Consider the following 21989-nt stretch of genomic DNA (forward strand, 5'->3'; position numbering starts at 1 on the left):
AATATTAGTACTTTTATAACTGTTACAAGATATCCTTAACTGAATAACATCATAGAGTAGATAAGTTCCTTCATATAAAAAGTTGGTAGAATATTAAAAGATAGGTGAACTGAACCAAAGTGTGGCTCATAAAATATTTTCAAACTTGGGTGCCTAAAGTTAGGCACCTAAATTAATGGCAGATTATTTTTTCTTCTTCCACAGAAGCTGAACTGGAGGTAGTTCACTTTTGAAAAACAAGCCACTTAAGTGCCCAAATATTGATTTGAGTGACTAAAATTTGAAAATGCTGGCGCAAGTGACTTGCCCAAGGTCACATAGTAAACGCTTTGCTGAACTGAGAGTAGAAAACTGGTAATTGGGATTCCTGGGTTCTGCTTTAATCATTCAAAACATTCCCTCTCACGCAAAATACAAATATTTATTTTTGTCCCACTATACTCTGCCCGTTCCTCAGCAATTTCACAAAGAAATCTGCTCCTTTTAAAGCACTTCAAGAAAAAAAATCGGTCTGTAAAAAATGTAGTTCTTTAACTTTTAAAAAAAAATCTCTCCCATTGTTATCTGCTAACATCTGTTTTTACAGCTCATTTAGAAGTGTGTTTTCCTTTAGCTGTTTGGCATCTATAATTTTAATAAGCCTGTTGGCAAGGGTTAAGAAAGATCTCTCAAATCACTGGGTGTTTCTATTTGGCAATCCAGTATTTAGAGACAGAGCAGCCTTATAGCTCAATAGGAGTCTAGCAGAAAATAAGCATGTACCCCTGAATCTAGTAGAGTAAGGACTTTTCCCATACTCTGTACTATCTTTCATAGTTTGATTATTGCTGTGTTTGTTTGTTTTTTAACAAAATGTGATATATTTGTAGTTTCTGCAAACTTAATGTGAAAATATTGCTGGAAGAGAAGGATAATTCTTAAATAAGTTCACAAATTTCTTTATGATGAGTAAAACAGTGATCTGATCTTGCCAGAAAATTGATATGACCACATATCCGAACTCTTGTTATATCAGAGTCTGGATCTGCCCTCTGATATGCATTCATTGTTCTCATTAAAATCAGTGGAAGCTGCATGCGAGTATTCAAAATGATGAACTAATCACACAGAAAAATGAAGAGAATGGGCCAGATTCTTTCCTGCAACCACACTGTGCTTGGCGGACGGAGAGGCATGGGGTTTCAGGGAGCTGGTTTCGGCTCCCTGATTCTTGTAGACTCACAGACTTTAAGGCCAGAAGGGACCATTGTGATCATCTAGCCTGACCTCCTGCACATTGCAGGCCACAGAACTTTACTCCAATGATAGATCTATAACCTCTGGCTCAATTACTGAAACCCTCAAATTATGATTTAAAGACTTTGAGTTTCAGAGAATACACCTTTTACCCTAATTCAAACCAGCAAGTGACCTATGTCCCATGCTGCAGAGGAAAATGAAGAACCCCCATGGTCTCTGCCAATCTGACCTGGGGGAAAATTCCCGACCCCAAATACGGTGATCGGTTAGGGCCTGAGCATGTCTGCAAGACCCACTGGGCTGACACTGGGGAAAGAATTCACTGTAGAACTCAGAGCCTGTCCCATCTATGGCCATTGGAGATGTTTGCAAGATATTCTGATAACCGGTCTGAATAAGTACCAATGGCGAGGGCCCTATCAAATTCATGGTCCATTTTGATCAATTTCACGGCCAGAGGGTTTTAAAATTGGTCAATTTCACGTGTTCAGACTTTTACATCTGAAATTTGAGTGTTGTGACTGGGGCTCCCTTTTCTGGAAGCGGGGACTCACAGCTGGGGTGCTCTCAGCAGCAGGGGGAGATTGGACCCACATCCAAAAACCTCCTCTAGCTGCAGGAACCTTTGGGGCCCAGCACTGGAGCTTCCTGCAGCAGGGGGATGCACTCAGAGGTGGGTCTGATCTCCCCCTGAGAGTGGCCGTGTAGGAGAAGGACAAGTCCTGTCCCTCCCCAGCCCGGCAGGGACTTGCAGCTAGGACCCCCCATCTGGGGTGCTCCCCACAGCAAGGGGAAGATCAGATTTCATGGGCAAGGGCTTATTTCACAGTCCGTGGCACATGTGTGGGTGGGTATTGGGGCTCCTATGGATGATATGGCAAGGAACCAACCCCCCTTCCTTATAGCCCACTGTAACCCTCCTATGGGGTGGGGAGGAGGAGTGCATGGTAAGGTCCCAGCAATGGGTTGGCTGGAGGACCTGGATGGAAAATGAAGGGGGGGTTGGTGGACGCCCCAGGTAGTTATTTGAATAATCATGGTGTTGTCTGCACTGCAGACTTTTATCTGCCGGGTAGTCCCAGACATCTAATAATAAAGTTGTGGCCTGATTAAATCCATATCAAGAGTCACCTGTCCTTCTTTCGTTATAGCTGGTTAATGGGGCTGGGTTAGATAATTATTTAATGACAATAGACGTTGAGATTCAAAACGTTAAAGCTTTATAACCATTAAAACACAAATTGTCAACATCACCTATCAAAATATACAAAGTAAATATTTTTTAAACTCTAAGTTCTCAAAGAACAATTTTCTTTGCTTATCTGTAAATTTTGATTATCATCGATGGAAATATTTTTTTATTGATTTGTGTGTGTGTTTAGTGAAATCCAAGCCTACGTATTAAATATTTCCAACTGATACATTTCATAGACACGCTGCAGACTTTGACTCTGTCTTATCCTTTTAGTATGAGATATGGTATAGGACGCCTTTTGGTATTAACAGAGATCTTCAAACTGTCAGCTATAAAAGGACTCTATACTGCAAAAAGCCAGTGCATAGTGTCTGATATGTTCCTGTTGACCTCAATGGGATCAATTCCCAATGACATCAAAGAGTAGAACTGGGTTCCAAATTAAGCAGAACAAAAATAACTAATAACTTAATTACAACTTATTTTCTTCAAATATAGCAAGTTAAATAAGCTTCCTGGGAGTTTTAGTTTTCTAGTAAACTAGAAAGGGAAAAGTCACTTCAACTAGATTAAGAAAACGGACAAGTAAATTTCAAATCATAGTAACTCAAAGGCAATTTGTTTCTGCAACCTGTGAAGGAAATTTACAGTTTCTTTTGCTATGAAGGTAAACTATGGAACTTTCAGGCCAGGTCAGTGTTTTTGGAGTCAAAGTTGTAGGGTAGCAAAGAGGGTTTTGTAATGGAAATTAGTTCACTATGGATATGCTAACACACTTATGTAAAGTATAACATCATGTATCTAATTTTCTGCACTTTTGAATTCTCTACATGTATCATGATTATCAGTCATGATTTATTAATAAAACTAGATTAAATATTTACAAACATTTTATTATAGCTTGCATGTTCATTTCAAATTAGAAAAAGGCCCATTGGGAGCAAATTTAAAACCTAGGTTACAGCAGAATATTCTGAAACCTTTTGAATAGATCTACTGAAAACTGACTGTTCTGTATCTAGTGTTAATTTAGCATACTAATACAACCCCAGAGAATTATCATCATTCAGTCTAGAGTTCTGTTGCTGTTCCTTTATAACTCCCTCCAGCAGTTTTTCCATTTCTCTGGTGTGTGAAATGATCCAACAAAATTCTGCCAACCATGTGACACTGCTTTTTCGTTACTTTGCATAAGAGTCGCATATATGGCATATACTTACTTTTAGTGGTTTTTTTCCCCATGAATGATTTAAAATGATTGAAATTCTGGAAACTGCTGGGCTTTCTTTGCATTTATTATCTTAAAGAGTAGGGCATACGTATTCTACAAGCCATATGCTGTCAATATTGTAATAAGAGGCTCTTATAAAATTTCCCTCCCTAACCACAAAGCCTAGAGTGTTTGGGCTTCAAGAGAGGGAGGAAGGACTAGATAATCTATTAATTTGTTTTCCTATTTAAACATTTAAAATGTTTCCAATAACCTGAGGTGGTAGGGAGGCAACATCACAAAGCAAGTTAACTAATATTGACGTACACTTTTTCTGCAAATTCTCCTGAAAATTAGTCGAGTATATTACTAGAATATCACAGCGTACAATTTGTGTCTGTAGGGAAGCCCAGTTCCTCCTATTGGGTACATTCTACAGGGTGGGGTGAGGGGTGGGGGGTGGTTGTTGTTGTTTTTTTTTTTTTTTTTTTTTTGTGAGCCCCAGGAATGTAATATTCTGCAGAGATAATTAAGCAGTATGTAGAAAGGGAGCTCCAAGAGGGAGAGAAATCTCTCCAACTCTCCCTTCAGTTTGGGTTAGCAGAATTTTTAACAAGGGACTCTTGAGGCCCTCTACCTAGCATATCACTGGTTTACATTGGAGTCAATTGGACAGGTAGATTATATTTGAAATCCAATTAGCACTGCTTCAGACAAGAAATTGTCAGTTTGGAGAATGTATGGAATAGTTGAACAATCTGTTTAACATAAAACCCTAAATCACAATGTCTTTCTCTCTCTTCCCTCCGCCCCTTCAGGTGAAAGTTATGTATGTGCATCCAATGAACCATATCGTAAAGTTGATTATACCAAGAATGTCAATCCAAACTGGTCTGTGAATATTAAGACTGGGTCTGCTCGATCCTTGACATCTCTGACATCGATGAAAAGTGAAGTTAAGGAGAGTAAAGATTTCATTAAACCCAAACTGGTGACTGTTATTCGGAGTGGAGTGAAGCCACGGAAAGCTGTGAGAATTCTGCTGAATAAAAAGACTGCTCATTCCTTTGAACAGGTTTTGACTGACATCACAGAAGCCATTAAGTTAGATTCAGGCATTGTCAAGAGACTTGTGACACTAGATGGGAAGCAGGTAAGAGAACAAACCATCTTGGGTATTGAATATTGGGTACAAATTAAGCTGCCTCTACTTTTATATTCTGTCATCATTTTCAGTTTTTGTTAACATCTAAGTTCTACCCTGCTTATCAATATTATATTGTAACAGTGATTAATTTTTCCAAAATCCTCCTTTATCATCCCAGAAAAGTAGGTTTGCTATTCCTCAACCAGCAGATATAATCACAATTTGGGAAGCTGGAATGGGGAAAAGGAAAAATTCGGGTGAGTACAGCCAATCCAGGCTTCCTGTCATCCTCAGCTCACTTGTTTCCTGTCTCCAGTAAATGGCTGCTTCCACCTACAGGATATTTTAGTAGAAATTCACTAGTTACTAGTGTGTGCATGTGGGAGGGGCGCCCTCAGGGAAAATGAAAATATCTTCTTGTAGTCTTGCTACCTCCTCCCCCTGCTTATTTATTTCACCTACCTGTTACCTCTTGTCTTTGACTTTGCAGGGGCTTTGGGTCTTTTTTGTTTGTTTGTACAGTGTCTGAAGTCCTATTGCGCTAATCTATTTCAGGCTGTTAGCCATTTCTATAATATAGATTATTAAAACTCCAGGGCACATTTATGACCTCAGCATATTAGCGATAGGGATGGGGACAGTATGGGTAGTGATATTCTTACTGTGGACTGAGGAGAATCTTCAGTTCTTGGCCCTCTGTGGCACTTGGGAATGCTCTGAAACAGGGCAAAACACATTTGGCTGCTGCAGTAACTCTTCCTCATGCTCCTGGGATGTGGGTATGGTCAGGCTATGATTGGAGTGGTAGTGAGGAGGAAGCAGTAAGTGTTCTCAGGCAGGGTAGGCAAACTTCTAGAAAAGCTCTCTCTTCTAATCTGCTGCTTTATTCCTCTGCTGCAGACCTGAGGAGAGCTGTCACTGTTACCTCTTCGTTACTGTGCAGTTTTTCAACTGTGGAGAAGAGTAAAGATGGCAACTGCTCTGTTAAGGGAGGGAGATTCAGATTGTTACCCCAGCACAGACTGAGAACTGCCCTACAGGGCAGTAATGTATTTAGATGGCTGGGGACAGTGATATCAGTAACTTCATGCTGAAATTCTGCTTATTTATATGCATCTCCCTTTCCAAAATGAAGCTGTGGAAGCAGATATTTCTACACAACCTGCTCATAAAAGCTGTCTCTTCTCCTTCCCTGTTCCCGCCCCCACAATATACATAAAGCATGGAGCAAACTAAGGTCCTTGGCTGATATAATTGAATCTGAGTAGGCTTTGCTCTATTGACAGAACTATCCTTCACAGTGCAGCGTTTGTTTTGTTTTTTCCACTTGTACATAGGGACAAAGGCAGCACTGAGCCCAAATGCCACTTAACCAATTCCTGACTTCTTTGCAGGTGCTGAATTAGATTGGCCCATCATGCATTTGAGGAAGAAGGGGTGGGGGGGAAGGAGTAAGTTTAGAGCCTTCATTTCATGCTGTAGCAGTGTTTCTGCAAGCCTCAATTATTCTTTCTAGTGAGGAAAATAGCCTGTTGCCTAGCTCTAGTTCCACCTTAGACATATTCTTGGTGATTAGCTAATAGTGTGGGTGGCTGCACAGGTAACCCTATGGGGGCTCTGTCTTCAGGCACACTGATTAGCAGAAAGACTCCTTTGCTTTGGCAGGTAACTGTTCCACCTTCCTAGAGGGGAGATTTGCTTCTGCCTTTCCTGCAGTAATGGCCTGACTCAAACTCATATAACACTGTGTGCGTACTGGTTTTTGTTTTTTGTTTGTCCTTTGCTGGTATACATAGAGGTTGGCACCAAGGGCATTTGTATGGTTTGGCAGATGGAAAGGCGCTTTGGTTCCAATTAGCAGTTGATGGAGATTTCTGAGCCCATTTTCCCTAATGTGGTAATTACTTATTCTTCCAAATTTGCTAGGAAGGCAATTCTTTTGTGTTGATGTCCTATTGTGGCAAAACTTGAAAGGCAACTTTAAAAAAAGGCATTTTGTAGTTGTAAAATGTAACTGCTGTTGTGGTTGTTTGTTTTGTTTTGTTTTTGTTTTCTTATCTGCTAGAAAATACTCTACTAACCCTTCTTGCCTCTCAACAATTAAGAAAAGTATAACTTGTGCTCTGCTAATTTGGAATTGATATAGGATGTTTGTTTTAAGTTAAAACATTCAGATATTAGTTGCAAAATAATAATTTTCCCCACAACATTCCTCTTCATTTCAAAAGGAATCCTTAGTTCACTTGTTAATTTGTTTTATTTTCAGTTGAGAGATTTACACTCTGAGGGGGAAAGATTATTAAATTAGTGATCTTTTGAATAAACCTTCCTTTTAATTTCAAGCAGTACATTGGAAAGAAAAGTCTCAAAATAATTGTCTAATATTTTTCATCTACACATCAGACTGTTATTCTTTTATTATAGCAACAACATGACTATAGTTATGCATAGAGAAAAGCATTTTCTTGAGATTTGTGTATTATGAGTTATCTATTTTAAGCCATAATTTATAACATCCAATTAAATGTTCTTCATTCCTTTAAACACCAATGACCTGTAGTTATAACAATAAGATCTGGACTTTTAGATTGTTAGATTCTGTTGAGAGTTGAACAACTAGTTCCTGTTTCCCAGATTCTGACAGGGCAGCAGTGCAAGACAAAATGCTCTGGTAAAAGTACCCTGGCCTAGACTTTCTTTTCCTCTATTCTGGAGGATTTGCTGGATGTCTTCCTACAACCAGAGTGAGAGCTGTGTCTTTTTTCTTTTTAATTCATTTCTGGAATCCCTCCTTCCTACTCTGAAGTGAGGCTAGACAGACTAAACTTTGTTTAGAGAGTTAATCCTCTGTGCCCCAAATAAAGGATGGAGTGTTTAGATCTTGTTAAAGGAGCTCAAAGTAGTTGCCAGCACAGACTGGATATTGCCCTACAGGTTAGTAATGTATTCAGATGACTGGGGACAGTAACCTTCTGCTGAAATTGTTTCCTTATATGTTCAAGAAAGCACATTCTGTTGCCAGCTGCATGGTATAGAAATAGAAAGCACACATTGGTCACATAATGGACATAAAATATTGTTTGTCCATCCTCATCTTGACTCACCTCTTTCTCCTTCGTACCAACTGCTTGGTGGTTTTTATTAACAATATTATTGGGAATTTCCATAACAATTCAACAAGACTAAAAAGTTGGGATCCTCCCCCAAAAGGTTGTCAGTACAGTATAACAAATTGTACTGACTGAAAGAACATGCCTCAAACAATAGGTAATGCTCTTAGCTCACGCTTGGTCCCTGAAAACCAATGTTATCTAGGTAGTTATCTCCATGCTGCTGAGTTGAAACAAATTCTCTTCAATGTTCTTTTAGGCCAGCTCCACATAAAGGTCCCATCATTTTTTAAACGAGTGTTAAGTGACGCTCTGTATGTAAGTAAATGTTTCTAGTGGGAGGCTTGTCTTGTGGAATTTATGAAGAAGGCCAAATGTACCCATTAAAACAGCCTTGTTGATGTGAGATTAGGCAGCTTTTCTTGATGTCAGCAAGAAATGGATAGGCAAGAGCAAGAGAAGTAGGATTAGCAGTACAATTGGTATCCAAGATCTGTTCCTTCATTTCTCATCATCTGGTTTCGCCAGAGAATCTGAGAACTCCAGTATAATTCCCATCTGACTTGGGATCGATGCTTTGGCACAAAGCCTAATAAATAACCTTTCAGTTTACAGAACGTAGTGTAAAATGATTATTTTCTAGCTTTATAAAAATAATGGTGCCTTATGAGAGGGGAAAAAATGAGAATTTATAATGTTACGTTTGCGAATGTAATTTCAGCGAATACTGGTTACCTATGGGTGGGGAGGGAGCTGAACCAATGATAGTGCAGGGCTGTTTCTGTAAGACATTAATTTTTCAGTTTAAAAATAAACCTTTTTAATCATCAGTAATGCTTACAATGAAGAAACTAGGCATAAGTTAATATGCGTACCGCTGTAGTGACTCTCATCCCCTCTGTATTTTAAGCATATTTTAATTGCACTGTTACATTGCTGTCAGACATTTTACTGCAGGTGTTAGAAATTACTGTAATAGAGATTTGCCTCCACATTAGCTGGCATTGTACATACTCAAAAGCTATTGAAAATTGGAACTCCCCCCCTCCCCCCCCATAAAGAGTGCTTTATTTTTCCTCTTACGTTTCAGGCTCTAAACCAGTGTTGCTAACTCTCTCAGATTTATTGTGAATACTGTAGTACAGTTTTGGCCCCCTGCTTCAGGCGGACTCATGAAGATGCAATTTTGGAGGAACTGAGAAAGAGAGATGGAGAAACTCCCCCTCACATTGTCCTGTAGGCTAGGGCAATTTCAGTAAACTGGAAGCCCAGAGACCACAAGTTTTAGTCCCAGCTCTTTCACTGATTGCTAAGAGTTGTGAAGGGCACAGAAATAGTGTGGTGATAATGGACCCTCATGTGGCTACTGTGGTGGTGGTAACTCTCTCTCATCCATTTTGCAGATAGATGATTGCAAGCTTAGTTTTCATGTAAGAGGTGCTGCTGCTTGCCTGAGTGGCGAGGGAGACTCCCAGTCTGAATATGATCCAAGCAATCTTAATGCAGTTTCATCACTGTGAAACTGCCGCAAGAGAAGCTGGGCACACAATCACACTTGTGGCTTCTCTGGCTGGTTGATTGCTCCATGAGGAGACTAAGGTGTCTGCCTGAAGACAAGGCAATAGTAGATGTATGTAAAGTAGTGTGGGAGTCAGCCTGCAGAAGAAACACTGTTGGGCCAGGAGAAAAATCTTGAGAGCTTGTGATTGGTCACTCTGCCTGATTGGTTCAAAAAGCAGAAAACATGGAGAGAGAGTGTTTTCTATTAAAAAAGTTAATCATTTTTGTCAGTGTTTTATTACTACAATAACACATTTAAAAATTGAAGGATAATGGGCCAAAGCTTGCTATTGAAATTGTGCCACAGTAACTTGCGACAGTGTCTGCTATAGTGCTTTTTTTTTTCTTTTTTGTTCACATTTGATAAAATAATCTGTTCTTTCACAAAAACTGACCAAAGCACCACCACTTATGTAGCACGGAGTTGCTATTTAAACAGTTCAGTTTGTACTTCAAACAGTGACATTTTATGGCTAATTGTTTGATGAGAGATGTTTAGTTTTCCAGAGCCTATCTTAATGACAATTGCTTTAATGACAGCAATTTAAGTAGTGATTTGCAGAAATGGACTTAGTAGCTAGCATGGTAAATGAAAGGCATGTGATTATGGTCTGCCACCTGCCATTCTAAGATGAAATCACAGAGCTGGGAATCTAAACTTTGGGAATTTGTTGAGTCCCACTGGCTTTGACCATTAACAGATAATTAGTCTGGTAAACCCTTTGGAATTTCTCCTGCAGCTGTCCTATGTCAGATTAGGATTGGTGTCAACTGCTGACTGTCAGATTCTTAAAGGGCCCTAATTAGAACCTTTCCACCAGTAGGGAAGCCTGCCCCTGACTGGGACTTGAACCTTGTGCTGTCAGCTCTTACTAAGCCTCCCTTTGAGCTATTAGCTACTTGGAACATGTATCACTTGTCCATGAAAGTTGCATTCCTTGTGGCCATCACCTCAGCCGTGACAGTAGATAAATTGGGAGCCCTAATGGTGGATCCCCCATGCACTATATTCCAGAAGGACAAAGTCTCATTGCAGCTACATCCCCAAGGTGGCTTCAGAGTTCTGCATAAACCAACCTATGCACTTACCTGCTCTTCACCCCTTCCTTCCCAAACTGCATGAGTCGGAGAGATGAGAAGGCTTCATTCCCTTGACGTACATCATGTTCTCACCTTCTATCTGCAAAGGACAAGATTGATTTGAAAATCTCCCAGACTTTGCTGCCATAGCTGGACCTCAGACTCTTTCTGCTATCTCCTCTGAGAGGATCTCGAAGTGGATCATGGGTTGTATCTTACTCTATCAATTGTCTCACATTCCTCCCCAATAAGGAGCAAGTGCTCATGCTACAAGAGCACAAGCGACATCGATAGCATTGCTTCAGGAAGTGCCTTTGTTTGACATTTCTAAGGCAGCTATGTAGACTTCCATCCATATGTTCATGAGACATTATACTCTAGAACTGGACTCCACTGCTAACACATCCTCTGGGACAGCAGTCCTTTATCTGGCTCTGCAACCTGCATCCTTGCACCCTCCGCTACTTGAGTACTGCTTATTAGTCACCCACAGTGCAATACACCTAAGGACCAACACTCAAAGAGGAGGAGGAAGTTACTTACCCTGTAGTAAGTGGAGGTTCTTTGAGAAGTGTGGTCCCGCTCTGTATTCCGCTACCCACCCTCCTTCCTCTCTGCTTCGGACCTTGCTTGGATTCGCGGTAAAGAAGGAACTGGAGAGGCGGTCAGCCCACACTGTCCTTTATCATCTTGTTTGGAGGCACAAGGAGATCCAGGGCTTGTGCAGGCAAACAGATACTGCTTTCAAAATTCTTTGATTCTGGGCACATGAAGCATATGCATACCCCACAGAGGCATTCAGATAGGGACCACACATCTCAAAAAGCTCCAGTTACTACAAGGTAAGTAACTTCTTCCCTCCCCCTTTTCTGTCACCACTGCTACACACACAAACAAAAAGTTAGTGAGACATTATGGTGAGCGGGTGGTTGTGGGATTTTTTTGTGATTGGTTTTTAAGTTATAAGTGTTCAAAATTCAGTTAGGGTTCCCAAAGTAACTGTAATGTAGCCTGTTTGTGAGTTTTACAGTAGTCTGTGTTTGGTAACTTTATGAATTAATATTCTTTATAATATAAGAACTGTGGTTGTGTAATGGTTGCTGTGGACACTGTATCTTTGAATAGCCTGACTTTTGTGTATGATGCCCTCCTGGGAGGGAAGGGGGGGACAAATCTGCAAGATTAATTTATTTGAATTTGCAATTACTGTACTATACAGTGAAAGAAACACATGTTGAGACTCAGAATCAGATGCGTTGAGGAGTTTTTTGTTTGTGGGTGTTTTTTTAAATCTTCTTGAATCATCCATCAGTCTTACAATTTGTAAGAGAACATCAGCAGTCTACACTAGATTCTGCACAGAGGGTACAAGGTGTATAGATTATGCCAATATGAATCTTGACCTCTGCGCATCAGTGTGTTTTAAATTGCTAGAAAGTTTGTCACCCTCTTTTAATGCCTATATAAGAGAATAATTTGTACAGTCAACCATTCTATTTATGTTCAGTAAAAATAATTCGTAATGAAAATCAGTTGGAAAATGATTTCCTAACTATTTTTTATCTTAGTGTATATCAAAAGCATTAGGTGGAGATTCTCCAAGGCAAAATTGAGAGTTTGGCATCAAACTCCTACTAAAAGGCAATGGGAGTTCAGTGAACAACTCTTACTTGTGCCTTTGAAAATGTTCTACCTTGTGCTCATAAGGAATAAGTCCAGGGCAAGTTTCTGAAGTTTTAAAGAAGCAATTTCTGTCATATTATGTAAAAAAAAATTTTAAGTGTCTGAAAATCTTTCTAACTGGTGTTTTAAAAAAAAAAAAAAAAAAAAAAAAAAAAAAAACAACCGCTTATGTTTGAATAGCTAAAAATATTAGTCACTGCCAGTGCTGCAACAACCATGCAGATATGTTTAGCAAGCTAGCTTCAGCTGAGCTAATGTGAGTGTGTCTACCCACATTGGGAATCGCATCTCCCAGCTGCAATGTAGGCCTACCCACAGGCTAAAACTGGAGATAGCTAGGCAAGGAAAGGACTTTTCTTAAGGTGCCTCTTACAGCTTTAAAAACACACTTGTGCAAGGAGGGAACAGACCAGAAGAACAACTCTTAGACCTACAATGACAACATAAGAATGGCCAAACTCAGTCAGACCAATGGTCCCGCTAGCCCAGTATCCTGTCTTCCAACATGCCAGATGCTTCAGAGGGAATGAACAGAACAGGGCAATTTATCAAGTGATTCATCCCTTGTCATTCAGTCAGAGGTTTAGGGATACCCAGAGCATGGGGTACTGTGTCCCTGACCATCTTGGATAATAGCCACTGATGGACCTATTCTCCATGAATTTTTCTAATTTTTTTTAAACCAGTTTATACTTTTGATCTTCACAGCATCCCTGGCAATGAGTGACTGACTGCTGATGAATATTGAGCCATGACGACTCCAAAATCTCTTTGTTCAGATATATCTCCTGAAAGGAGAAATGTTCAGAGGAGATAGGGTGCCCTTAAAATATTTTAAAGGTACTCTGTTTCTCTAAAGGGAAGAATTGGGATTCTGAAAACCAAGATGTATTTTATTTTATTTATTGAAAAAATTGCGGGGAGGACCCCAAATACCTAAAAGTGAAGAATCTGTTGAATGAAGAAAGGACCCAAAAGAATAGGGGAAAATGCATTAGGTGCAAACTAGATTGTAAGCTCTTAGGAGCAGGGACTGCAGCTTTCAATCTTTTTGTTCAGCACTTTTTACAAGGGTGCCCTGTTTCTGATTGGGACCTGTGTGTTACTACAAACAGTAAATGGGAAGAATAATCTTTTTCCTCCTACTCACTTATTCCCCACCTGTAAGCATCAGCATTTATTAATCTGGTTAGATTTAAAAGAAATGAGCTCCAAGCAGGGCTGTATTTTTGTCAGGGTATGTTTAGGGAAAGGTCGTCATAACAATGTCAAGTCATACAAACCATGGTAAAAATTAAACATACTGTAGTTTGCTATAAAATAACTGACTTACGCAGAATTTACTTGTATCCTGGAAGGTGGAGCATAGCAATTTTGTATACCTCTTACATGTTGAAACCTCCTGTTTTGATTTAATCTCAATGCATCAGTGTTGCTCAGCTGTTGCTCTTGGTGGTTTTATCATGCATCAGTAAAAGCATCTGATGTCAGAGCCTATTTCTCTTACTGGCAACGGTGAACAATACTTTTCAAAATACTGTGTGCTTTTGTTTGGATGTAATGTGGAAGAAAGTTAAACTGGGCTGTTTGTATACAGTGTGTATTACACAGTATTCATAAATGAATGTGCACATACTTGAATATTTATTTTGGGGGTGGTTAAAACATCAGTATTATGAGAATATTGCAGTTGTGATTTTAATGTGGAAAGATTTCTTGTTTTTAAATTGCAATAGATTATGAAACTATTGTATTTCAGTTAGAGCAAATACACACCATTACATTGTACTGCATGGGGAAGACTTCTTTTAGGCTTATTTCCCACTGGAGTCAATGGGAGTTGTACTTCCCTGCTCCAGGGCTGAATTTGGCACATCATGTTTAATGTTAGTAAAGCATGAAGTAATTGCATTTCCAGTAATTGTAAACCATATTTTCTTGATATAATGGAGACATGAGAAGGGCAACATGAAATAGACTAAATGAACTGTCGGGATGTTTCTTTTATAGGACATCTGTTGTACAGTTTTATCCAAAGCTGAAACAGTTTCACCAAGTACAGCATATTCTGCTTTACCTCCAAATATTGCCATGTTCTGTTCTTTATTTTAGCCTTAGGTAGACAATGTTCATGTCTCCAATTCTTGCCAGAGATGAGAATTCTCTAATTTCTATCTGTAAGGTTTTCGCTCACTGTGTATTGAGTACAGAAGGTGATGGCGGGTTTTTTTTTTTCTTATTTCCGGATTTACTGATTCTCAGTCTGTAAGTGTTTTATCGATGCACTGAAGATAGTGTAGATGTCTGATAAAATCTGGCATATAGTTCAGGTGTGATGGAGATTAAGCATGATGAAGCCTGGTGAACTGGTGAATTTTAACCTAAAAATTAACTAGTGTGCGAAAAGTGGTTGCTCCCCTTTTCCCCCCCACTCATAACTCCTTTTTTTAAGTTTAAATTATTTAGAAGCTTAAAACGTTAGGTGTAGAAAAATGTGTATCTGAAACTGACGCCATTGGGTGAAAAATATGCTTAGTGAACTGTGACATCACTGCAGCATACAGACAAACTCAGGAGATTGTCAGTAACAGTTATTGCCTCAAGTAGAATTTGGGGAAAGTAGAATAAATACAATCATTGAGAAGACAGGATCAGCCAAAGAATGGGCAAATGTAGGTGTCACATTGTTCCTCATGAAATGTAAATTGTTTTAAAATTACATAGAATTTGAATGTTTTTAAGTCTGAAGGGCCTTGTATGACAGCAGTAACTCTGTTTTCCATTTGCTCTTCAGTGGGTGTATTTCTTAAAAAAAAAAAAAAAAAAAAAAAAAAAAAAGTGGATATTGCTGAATAGAAGATAGTGGAAGACAGGAACAAACCTTACTGATATCACTATTGGAGCGTGTGCTGTTTTTGTGTGTTCAGAGTATAGAACAATAAATAAACTACTTATTTTCTAGCATTTTTTTTCACTTCTATTCACATAATGATGTGAAACTGAGCAAACCCAGCATGACACATCCTAGTTCACTGCCTCACAGAAACATCTGAAAAGAACTTTCTTTTCATATTGGAGTGGAGAGAAATTTTCTAAAATTTTCTCTTTGTATACATCAACTGTTAGCTAGCTCTCTAGGTTTATTATCTTCAGATATTGATGGTTAATGAATTCTCCAGAGCAAGGATCATCATTCTTAAGTGTATGGAAAGCATCTAGTACATAGTTGGCACTAGTGGTTTAAAAAAAAAAAAAAAAGTAATTGGAGCCTGGTACCAGATCTAAACGCCTCTGAACTTCAGACAGATGTTTAGATTCAGATACTGAATGTGCTCACAGCAACTGTATGTGGTGGGTTCTTTATCCAGCTAGCTGTAAGGAGGCATTGTGGCTCTATAGGGGGCTTCCTCTGCAATTGGTGGGAGAGAGGGAGGATGGAGAAAATTTACCTGGACAGAGCAGGAAGTGGCTGAACCAGGTGTGGGTGGGTGGAGGGGAGGGCACTGACCTTCTACGTGACTGAAGATGAGGGGGGACATACTGCGGACAGCTCTGGAGAAGCCCTCTCTTGCTGCAGTCGGGCTAGCAATTCCCACCCTTGCAATCAGAGTAGGGCTGGCTTTCTTCATGACGCGCTATGGGCATTACACTAGTCGCCTTTATACTGGGGGGGTGGGAGGGGATTTTTCCCTTGGTGCCAGACTGGCTGAGGCAGAATGGGGATTTTTGCCTTTCCACAGCACATCAAGAACACTTGGGGGAGTCAGGAAGGTTAGGTTAAAACATTGTAACTTAATTAAAAAAAGGTGCAGATTTCCAGTGCAGGCACTTGTTATAGATAGGATACAGTTATCAGAGAACATGGATTGGAGGGAGATTTAGAGGAAACCATCCCTGAAGGAAAGGGGGTTCTGGGCTCCTAACATCTAGTATAGCAGGGAGCCAACCCCCTTCCTTTTATAGCCCTCTTAACCCTCAAACAAAGGGAGGATGATGGAGTCCCAGTAAAGAGCTAGCTGTGACTAGCTTGGGAAGGGGATGGTCTGACGGCATCCCTCCCAGATAAGTGAAGAGGGTTAAGGAAAGAGTGATGACAGGCACTGTATGATTTATTGCTAGGTATTCCCAGATGTGTTAAGTGAATAAACTTGCAGCCTAATTAAACCCCATCCATTGCCTCCTGTCTATCTTCCGGTGTAGCCGGACAATAACCCTTGCCCTTTAGGCTGACCAGCAGCCATGGTCCAAACAATCCTGAACTTTGGGTTGAGTGAGTTTTGGCTCTGGTTCCAGACTTTGACTTTTGAGCTCATTTCTAATTCACTATGCTTTCTGTTGGTAATAAACTGGTAGTTAGTTGTGTTTTCCTATTACATGTATATAGAATAGGGTGACCAGATAGCAAGTGTGAAAAATCGGGACAGAGGGCGGGGGGAATAGGCACCTATGTAAGAAACCCCCCCCCAAATATCAGGACTGTCCCTATTAAATCGGGACATCTGGTCACCCTAATATAGAAGGAGATGGCAAGCATTTGTGATGATCATATCTGGAGCTTTAAGATTGTGTTTTATTTCCACTAAGCTTTTTTTCTTATGTATGAATGCATGTTATATAGATTTTTGTTAAAATACCTTTTTTTAACCATGTATCAAGAGTGAATGTGTTGGTGTCTACTGTGCTGGTTAATGAAAGCTATCTTTTTAATCTTATTCAAAAAGACCATTTACATTTTTTGCAGTGAACAGATCAGAACTTTTTTTTTTGTTACTCTGTAGTCAAGAAAGTGTGTTTTATGAGAAGTTATAACTCAAAGCTACACTGAACTAATATTCTGTACAAATAAAACTGATTGCATTACAGTGCCCTGGAAACAATAATGTTTGAACCAATACTTTATATCAATTTATTGGAACAGTAATCTTTTTGTGCTTATCCTTGCTTCCCTCTGTGTTTTTGTATTAACAATTACATAGAGTAACTACTAACTCTGGACTGTTAGCATCTAAAACTTGTTGCTGTTGTGTCCAGAGTTAACTTTTTTCATTGGAGAAGGCCAGAATCCCAAAGCATATTCTGCAGTATGCATTGAACAGCTTAAGAACACTTCTTTGTATTGGAAGTTAAAATTCGAGCTGCTTGCATTGTTGTCATTTCCACGCAGGGGAATAAATCTGTAAGGGAAGACTCACCCACAGGAAGAGGAGGAGGAGGATCAGTTGGATGGGCCCTAAAATTGCTATTTATAAATTTTTGTCATCTTAAAAATGAGTTATTTTAAAGACCATATTTGATCATCTATTCTTGCCTAACCCTCACTTTGTGAAAGACAAAAATCAGTGGATCCACATCTCAGGAAGAATTCATTACTGGGACAATAATTCCTTTGTAAGGCTATGACTGGATATCCGGCTATGACTTGGTCATACATAACAGCATACCACATACGTGTATTACGTAGACCACAAATACTTAGGTTATATTATTGAGTTATCTAAGTCAAATGACAAGCACTATATTTGTGTTTATGAGTAAATTGAGGTGAAAGCATCATGATGAGCAAAACAAGGAAGGTGATGCATTTAGAAAACACCTGCTGAATACTCTTAGATTAGCCATCCAAGATTGAAATGCATGGATGGATTTTAGAGCAGAAAGCTGCAACTTTATCATCTTTAATGAAGGGGACTAACGCTGATCCTCAAAATGTCAGGTATGTACTTGTGTCTGATGCTATATTATTTGGCTTCCTTGCCAAATAATCAATATTCAGGGTTGGCCCCTTTCAGCTTAACCCCTAGGATTCAACCCACATCTGAATCCTTTTGCCCTCCCCATGAATGGGGAAAGGAGGATACACGTGAAGGGTACTTCAGTCTGCAAAGATGTAAGGTCTCCACTTTTCCCTGTGGCCTAATAGCTCAACCAGCCATTTCCTTTTTTTATTACTCTGAGAGCTGGTCCCTTTGAACATCTCACCTGCATTAGCTCCAAGTTGTGACAAAATTGTATTTTTACATGTTTAAAAAAATCAACCCTGAATTTTGTTCCAGGGTACACAGCAAGCAAATGAAAGTCTCTGGCAGCAAATACCCAAACTACTGTTAATATTATGGTAATAAAAATGTAACGCACAGTGTAATTTAAAAATAATGTATTCCTGGCAGTTTCATCAAATGACATCTTTAATTAAAGATAAATCTTTAATTTCTGGAGACTTCAGGACAATCCTGGAGGGTTGGCAACTATAAGGGACAACATGGAGGAAAAAAATACATCCTGCATCCTTTGCACACCCAGCTCTCCCAATCAGGGGGAATTTGAGGGGCAGTCTTGAGTGCACAAGGACAACAGCTGTGACTTGTCATTCCATATTCTTTATGAAAATATGCTTATGATATGAATGACATAACTGCAGTACTTTATGCAAGATGGCTCATGTGAGATATCATTAGAAAGGTTATGATTTACTGAATGTGATTATCCAATGTGTATGCCTGTATCATTTCTGTATCTGAAGTTAGGAATATTGACTATGTATCTGTATTTCAACTGTGCTACTTTGGGTGATGCCCACTGCTAACACTTCAAGTACAACAATGGAAAAACCAGACAAGGCGGATGGCCCATCAGCAAGGACAATAGACTGTGGAAAAACTTGGCCTTCCTGTGGACCCTCCATACTGCCACTGACTCATGGATGCTGTGATCTTACAGGGTCAGGTGGTCTTGTCACCTGATACTAAAACATTACCTGGGAGGACTTGTAACTTTCACTGTAAGGGAAGGGAGGGGGTCAAACTAGGAAACAAAGGACTCCTGCCTTATGCAAATCCTATTTAAGAGTGGGGAGTGAGGTAATCCAGGTAATCGGTTCTCCCTGCTACCTCACCCAAGATGACTGCTGGAAACAACTAAGACTGAACAGGGGGAAAGCACTCGGCCCAGGCTGCAAGGGTGTCTGGCCTGGCAAGAAGATTATTAAAACCACATTTAGGGTGAGAACTTGCATGTAACTGGTTTCTTTAGTGTATTAAGCTTAGTTTGTGTGCGCTGTTTTATTTTCTTAGTAATCTTCCTTGTTCTGTCTGCTACCTCCTTAACTACTTAAAATAGACTTGTTAGAGTTAATAAATTTATTTCTGGTTTACAATATAACCCAGTTTGTGATTTCTAACGGGGGGGGGGGGGGGGGACAAAAAGTTGTGTACACCCTCCTCCACATTGAGGGAAGATGCGAATTTAATAATATATCTTTGGGTCTGTACTCGAAGAGAGGTGGACATCTGAGTGCTGGAGCAAGTCCCTTAAGTGGAGTCTTCCCAGAGCTGATCTGCAGCTGAGTGTGGCCCTGCCTGTGCGTGTGTTAGAGGAGGTTTTAAGAGCCTGGCTCAGCAAGACAGGTTAAAGGGGGCTCATGCTGGCAGAACAGGTAGACTCAGTGGTATCTCAGTGCATCAGGTCGCTTCCCAGAGCTTTGGCACAGCAACACCGATATCAGTATTTAAAGTATTACTTAACACCACGAAATCACCTTGGCTCCTGAACCTCCTGTTAGATTTAAAAAAATTAATTGTAGCTTAATTTTTATTTCTTTATAGGAATCTGAATATCCATTTTCTTGTACTCATTTGAATTTAGCAGATCAAATTGAAAGCCATAAAAATTAAACTTCAAAAAACCTCCTTACATTAACTACCTTTAAATGACAAAGGGTCTCCCTGGGTTTCCACCTCTTTTTCTTTTGTTGTTCTTTTGTTGCTGGTCTCATAGCTTATTCTCCTTTCTGTGCTGACCTGAACCAACCATTTCAAGGTTGTATAACTGTATGGAGTCACCGCCTTTGCTTGGAAAACCACTGTTTGTGTATTGTCTCCAGGGAGCAGCGTACATTTGCAAGCTCCAGGTACTTAGTATGGCAGCAGATTGTAGTGATGTTATATGTGCCACCTAAAGGAACTTTGAAAGGAAATCAAGTCAGCCAAGTTCATGCATACATTCTTTAGAACATAGGGGGAAAGCTGATGTATTTTTTTTTTTTTAAGTACCTTGTTCTTGCTAAGGACATAGGGATGATTGTATGCCTTCCCTCCCCCATCCTACTGTGTGTTATGTCATAATGGTGTAGTTTAAGTTTGTCTTTTTGGGGAGGGAGATCTTAAATTTATATGACTCCACTGAACTGTATGATTCATCTTTCTGTATTTACACATGCTTCAGCTTTTAATTTTCTTTTAGTGTAAATAACTTATTCTTAGACTAGCCACTCCTGTACTGTAGTAAGATTAAATGTAGCTGTGCAAAGTCAAACACTATTTCTTGTTCTGCCTTGGGCTCTGCATTTACAGCACTTTCGGAAAGAATGTGCTATGCAGTGAATTCCCCCCCTCTCCCCCATGTGCTGCTGTGACTGAAAGTACCTGTAGGGAAGGACAAACACAATGTCTTGGGAACATAATGTTTTCTGTGACTTTTTTTTTTTTTTTTTATGGCAAATTAGATTATGATCATGAGCTACATTTTAATTCACCTCTTCTTCTACAGTCTGCACTTGTTTCTAGGTTTTGGCGTAATTGTCTGTTTCCTTAATGTAACACAAGCTACTGGAAAACATGGTGTTAACTTTTATTGGAGCTTTTAAAACTAATGACTAAAGAGAGGTGATTAATATTACCCACTACTCAAAAATAACCAGAGTTTAATTCTTTCCAGAGTATGACGATAAATTGGAGGGTTTATCCCAGATGATCAGTATTGCTTTAAAATGTGAAAAATTGCAGGCTTTCCTTATAGAGCTGCAATTGGTGTAATTTCTAAACAGCTGCAGGTGTGTTCATATATAATAAGCATTGTATAGCTTGGCATATGCAGACAGATCAGGATTGTTCACAGGAGGATTGGTGGATTGACCTGTCCAGAAATTCCTGTAATGTTTGGAGAATTTGAGAACTAGATATGCATAGGTTCACACTTAGAAATCTGTGTATTTTATTAGGGTTTGTTTTTCTTAATGCTACTCACAGCTATAGTGAGAAATAGTTTGTCCAGTATACATCCTCCCATTTCCACCCATGAGTGTATGTGGTCTGGAGCAAGCTCAAAAATGCTTGATGATATATATATATATATATATATAATCATCTGTTTTAAATTTGAAAGAAATACTGCAATGTGAAATGCTCTGTGTTTTGGCATGTATTCCTATTACAGTGTAGCTCTCTGTTCTGCTCATGAAATCCTTCTGCATTGTCATAATGTATTAGGAACTTCCTGGGCTCATTGCCAGGCTTTTCCTGATTATCAGACAGCAGGCAACAAAGATTCAGCATTTGTTTAATTTCTTACTCATTTTAGATTCCCTGCAGAACAGCAGGAGTTGTCTCCTCCCTTCCCCTGCTGTTCCTCATCATGGGTATTAATGGAAGGAGGTTCATTTTCTGATGATGACTGTAATAATCTGACACAACCATTGATTAAATAGTCACTCTGGAGGCTTGCCTGGATGCATTATTCTCAATATACTCTTTGTTCCAGTATTCATCTTTTCTTTGTTTTTTTTAAAATTTTTTTTACTTGAGAATGAGACAATGGGCTGCATTCATCCAAAGAAGTCAATGATTACTGGTTTATTTTATTTTTTTTTACTTTTAAAATATCTATTTAAGAAATAACTTTTTTCAAAATTAAATAACTGCTGAAAATTCTATAGCAATGTCCATGAAAGTCCCTTTTGACCATGAAAATTTACAAGACTCCTTAAGACTG

At 39.3% G+C, this 21989-nt stretch overlaps 1 protein-coding gene across 1 annotated transcript in view; it reads left to right on the forward strand.

The window, feature by feature from the left end:
• DCLK2 (doublecortin like kinase 2) overlaps positions 1–21989 on the forward strand; it is a 136265-nt gene that overhangs the window by 15288 nt on the left and 98988 nt on the right. The window contains exon 2 of the mRNA XM_065404874.1: positions 4463–4797. Within this exon, the coding sequence (XP_065260946.1) occupies positions 4463–4797 (335 nt within the window). The remainder of the gene's footprint in view (positions 1–4462; positions 4798–21989) is intronic.

Source organism: Emys orbicularis, chromosome 5, assembly GCF_028017835.1.
Source record: "Emys orbicularis isolate rEmyOrb1 chromosome 5, rEmyOrb1.hap1, whole genome shotgun sequence".
Classification (NCBI taxonomy): Eukaryota; Metazoa; Chordata; order Testudines; family Emydidae; genus Emys; species Emys orbicularis.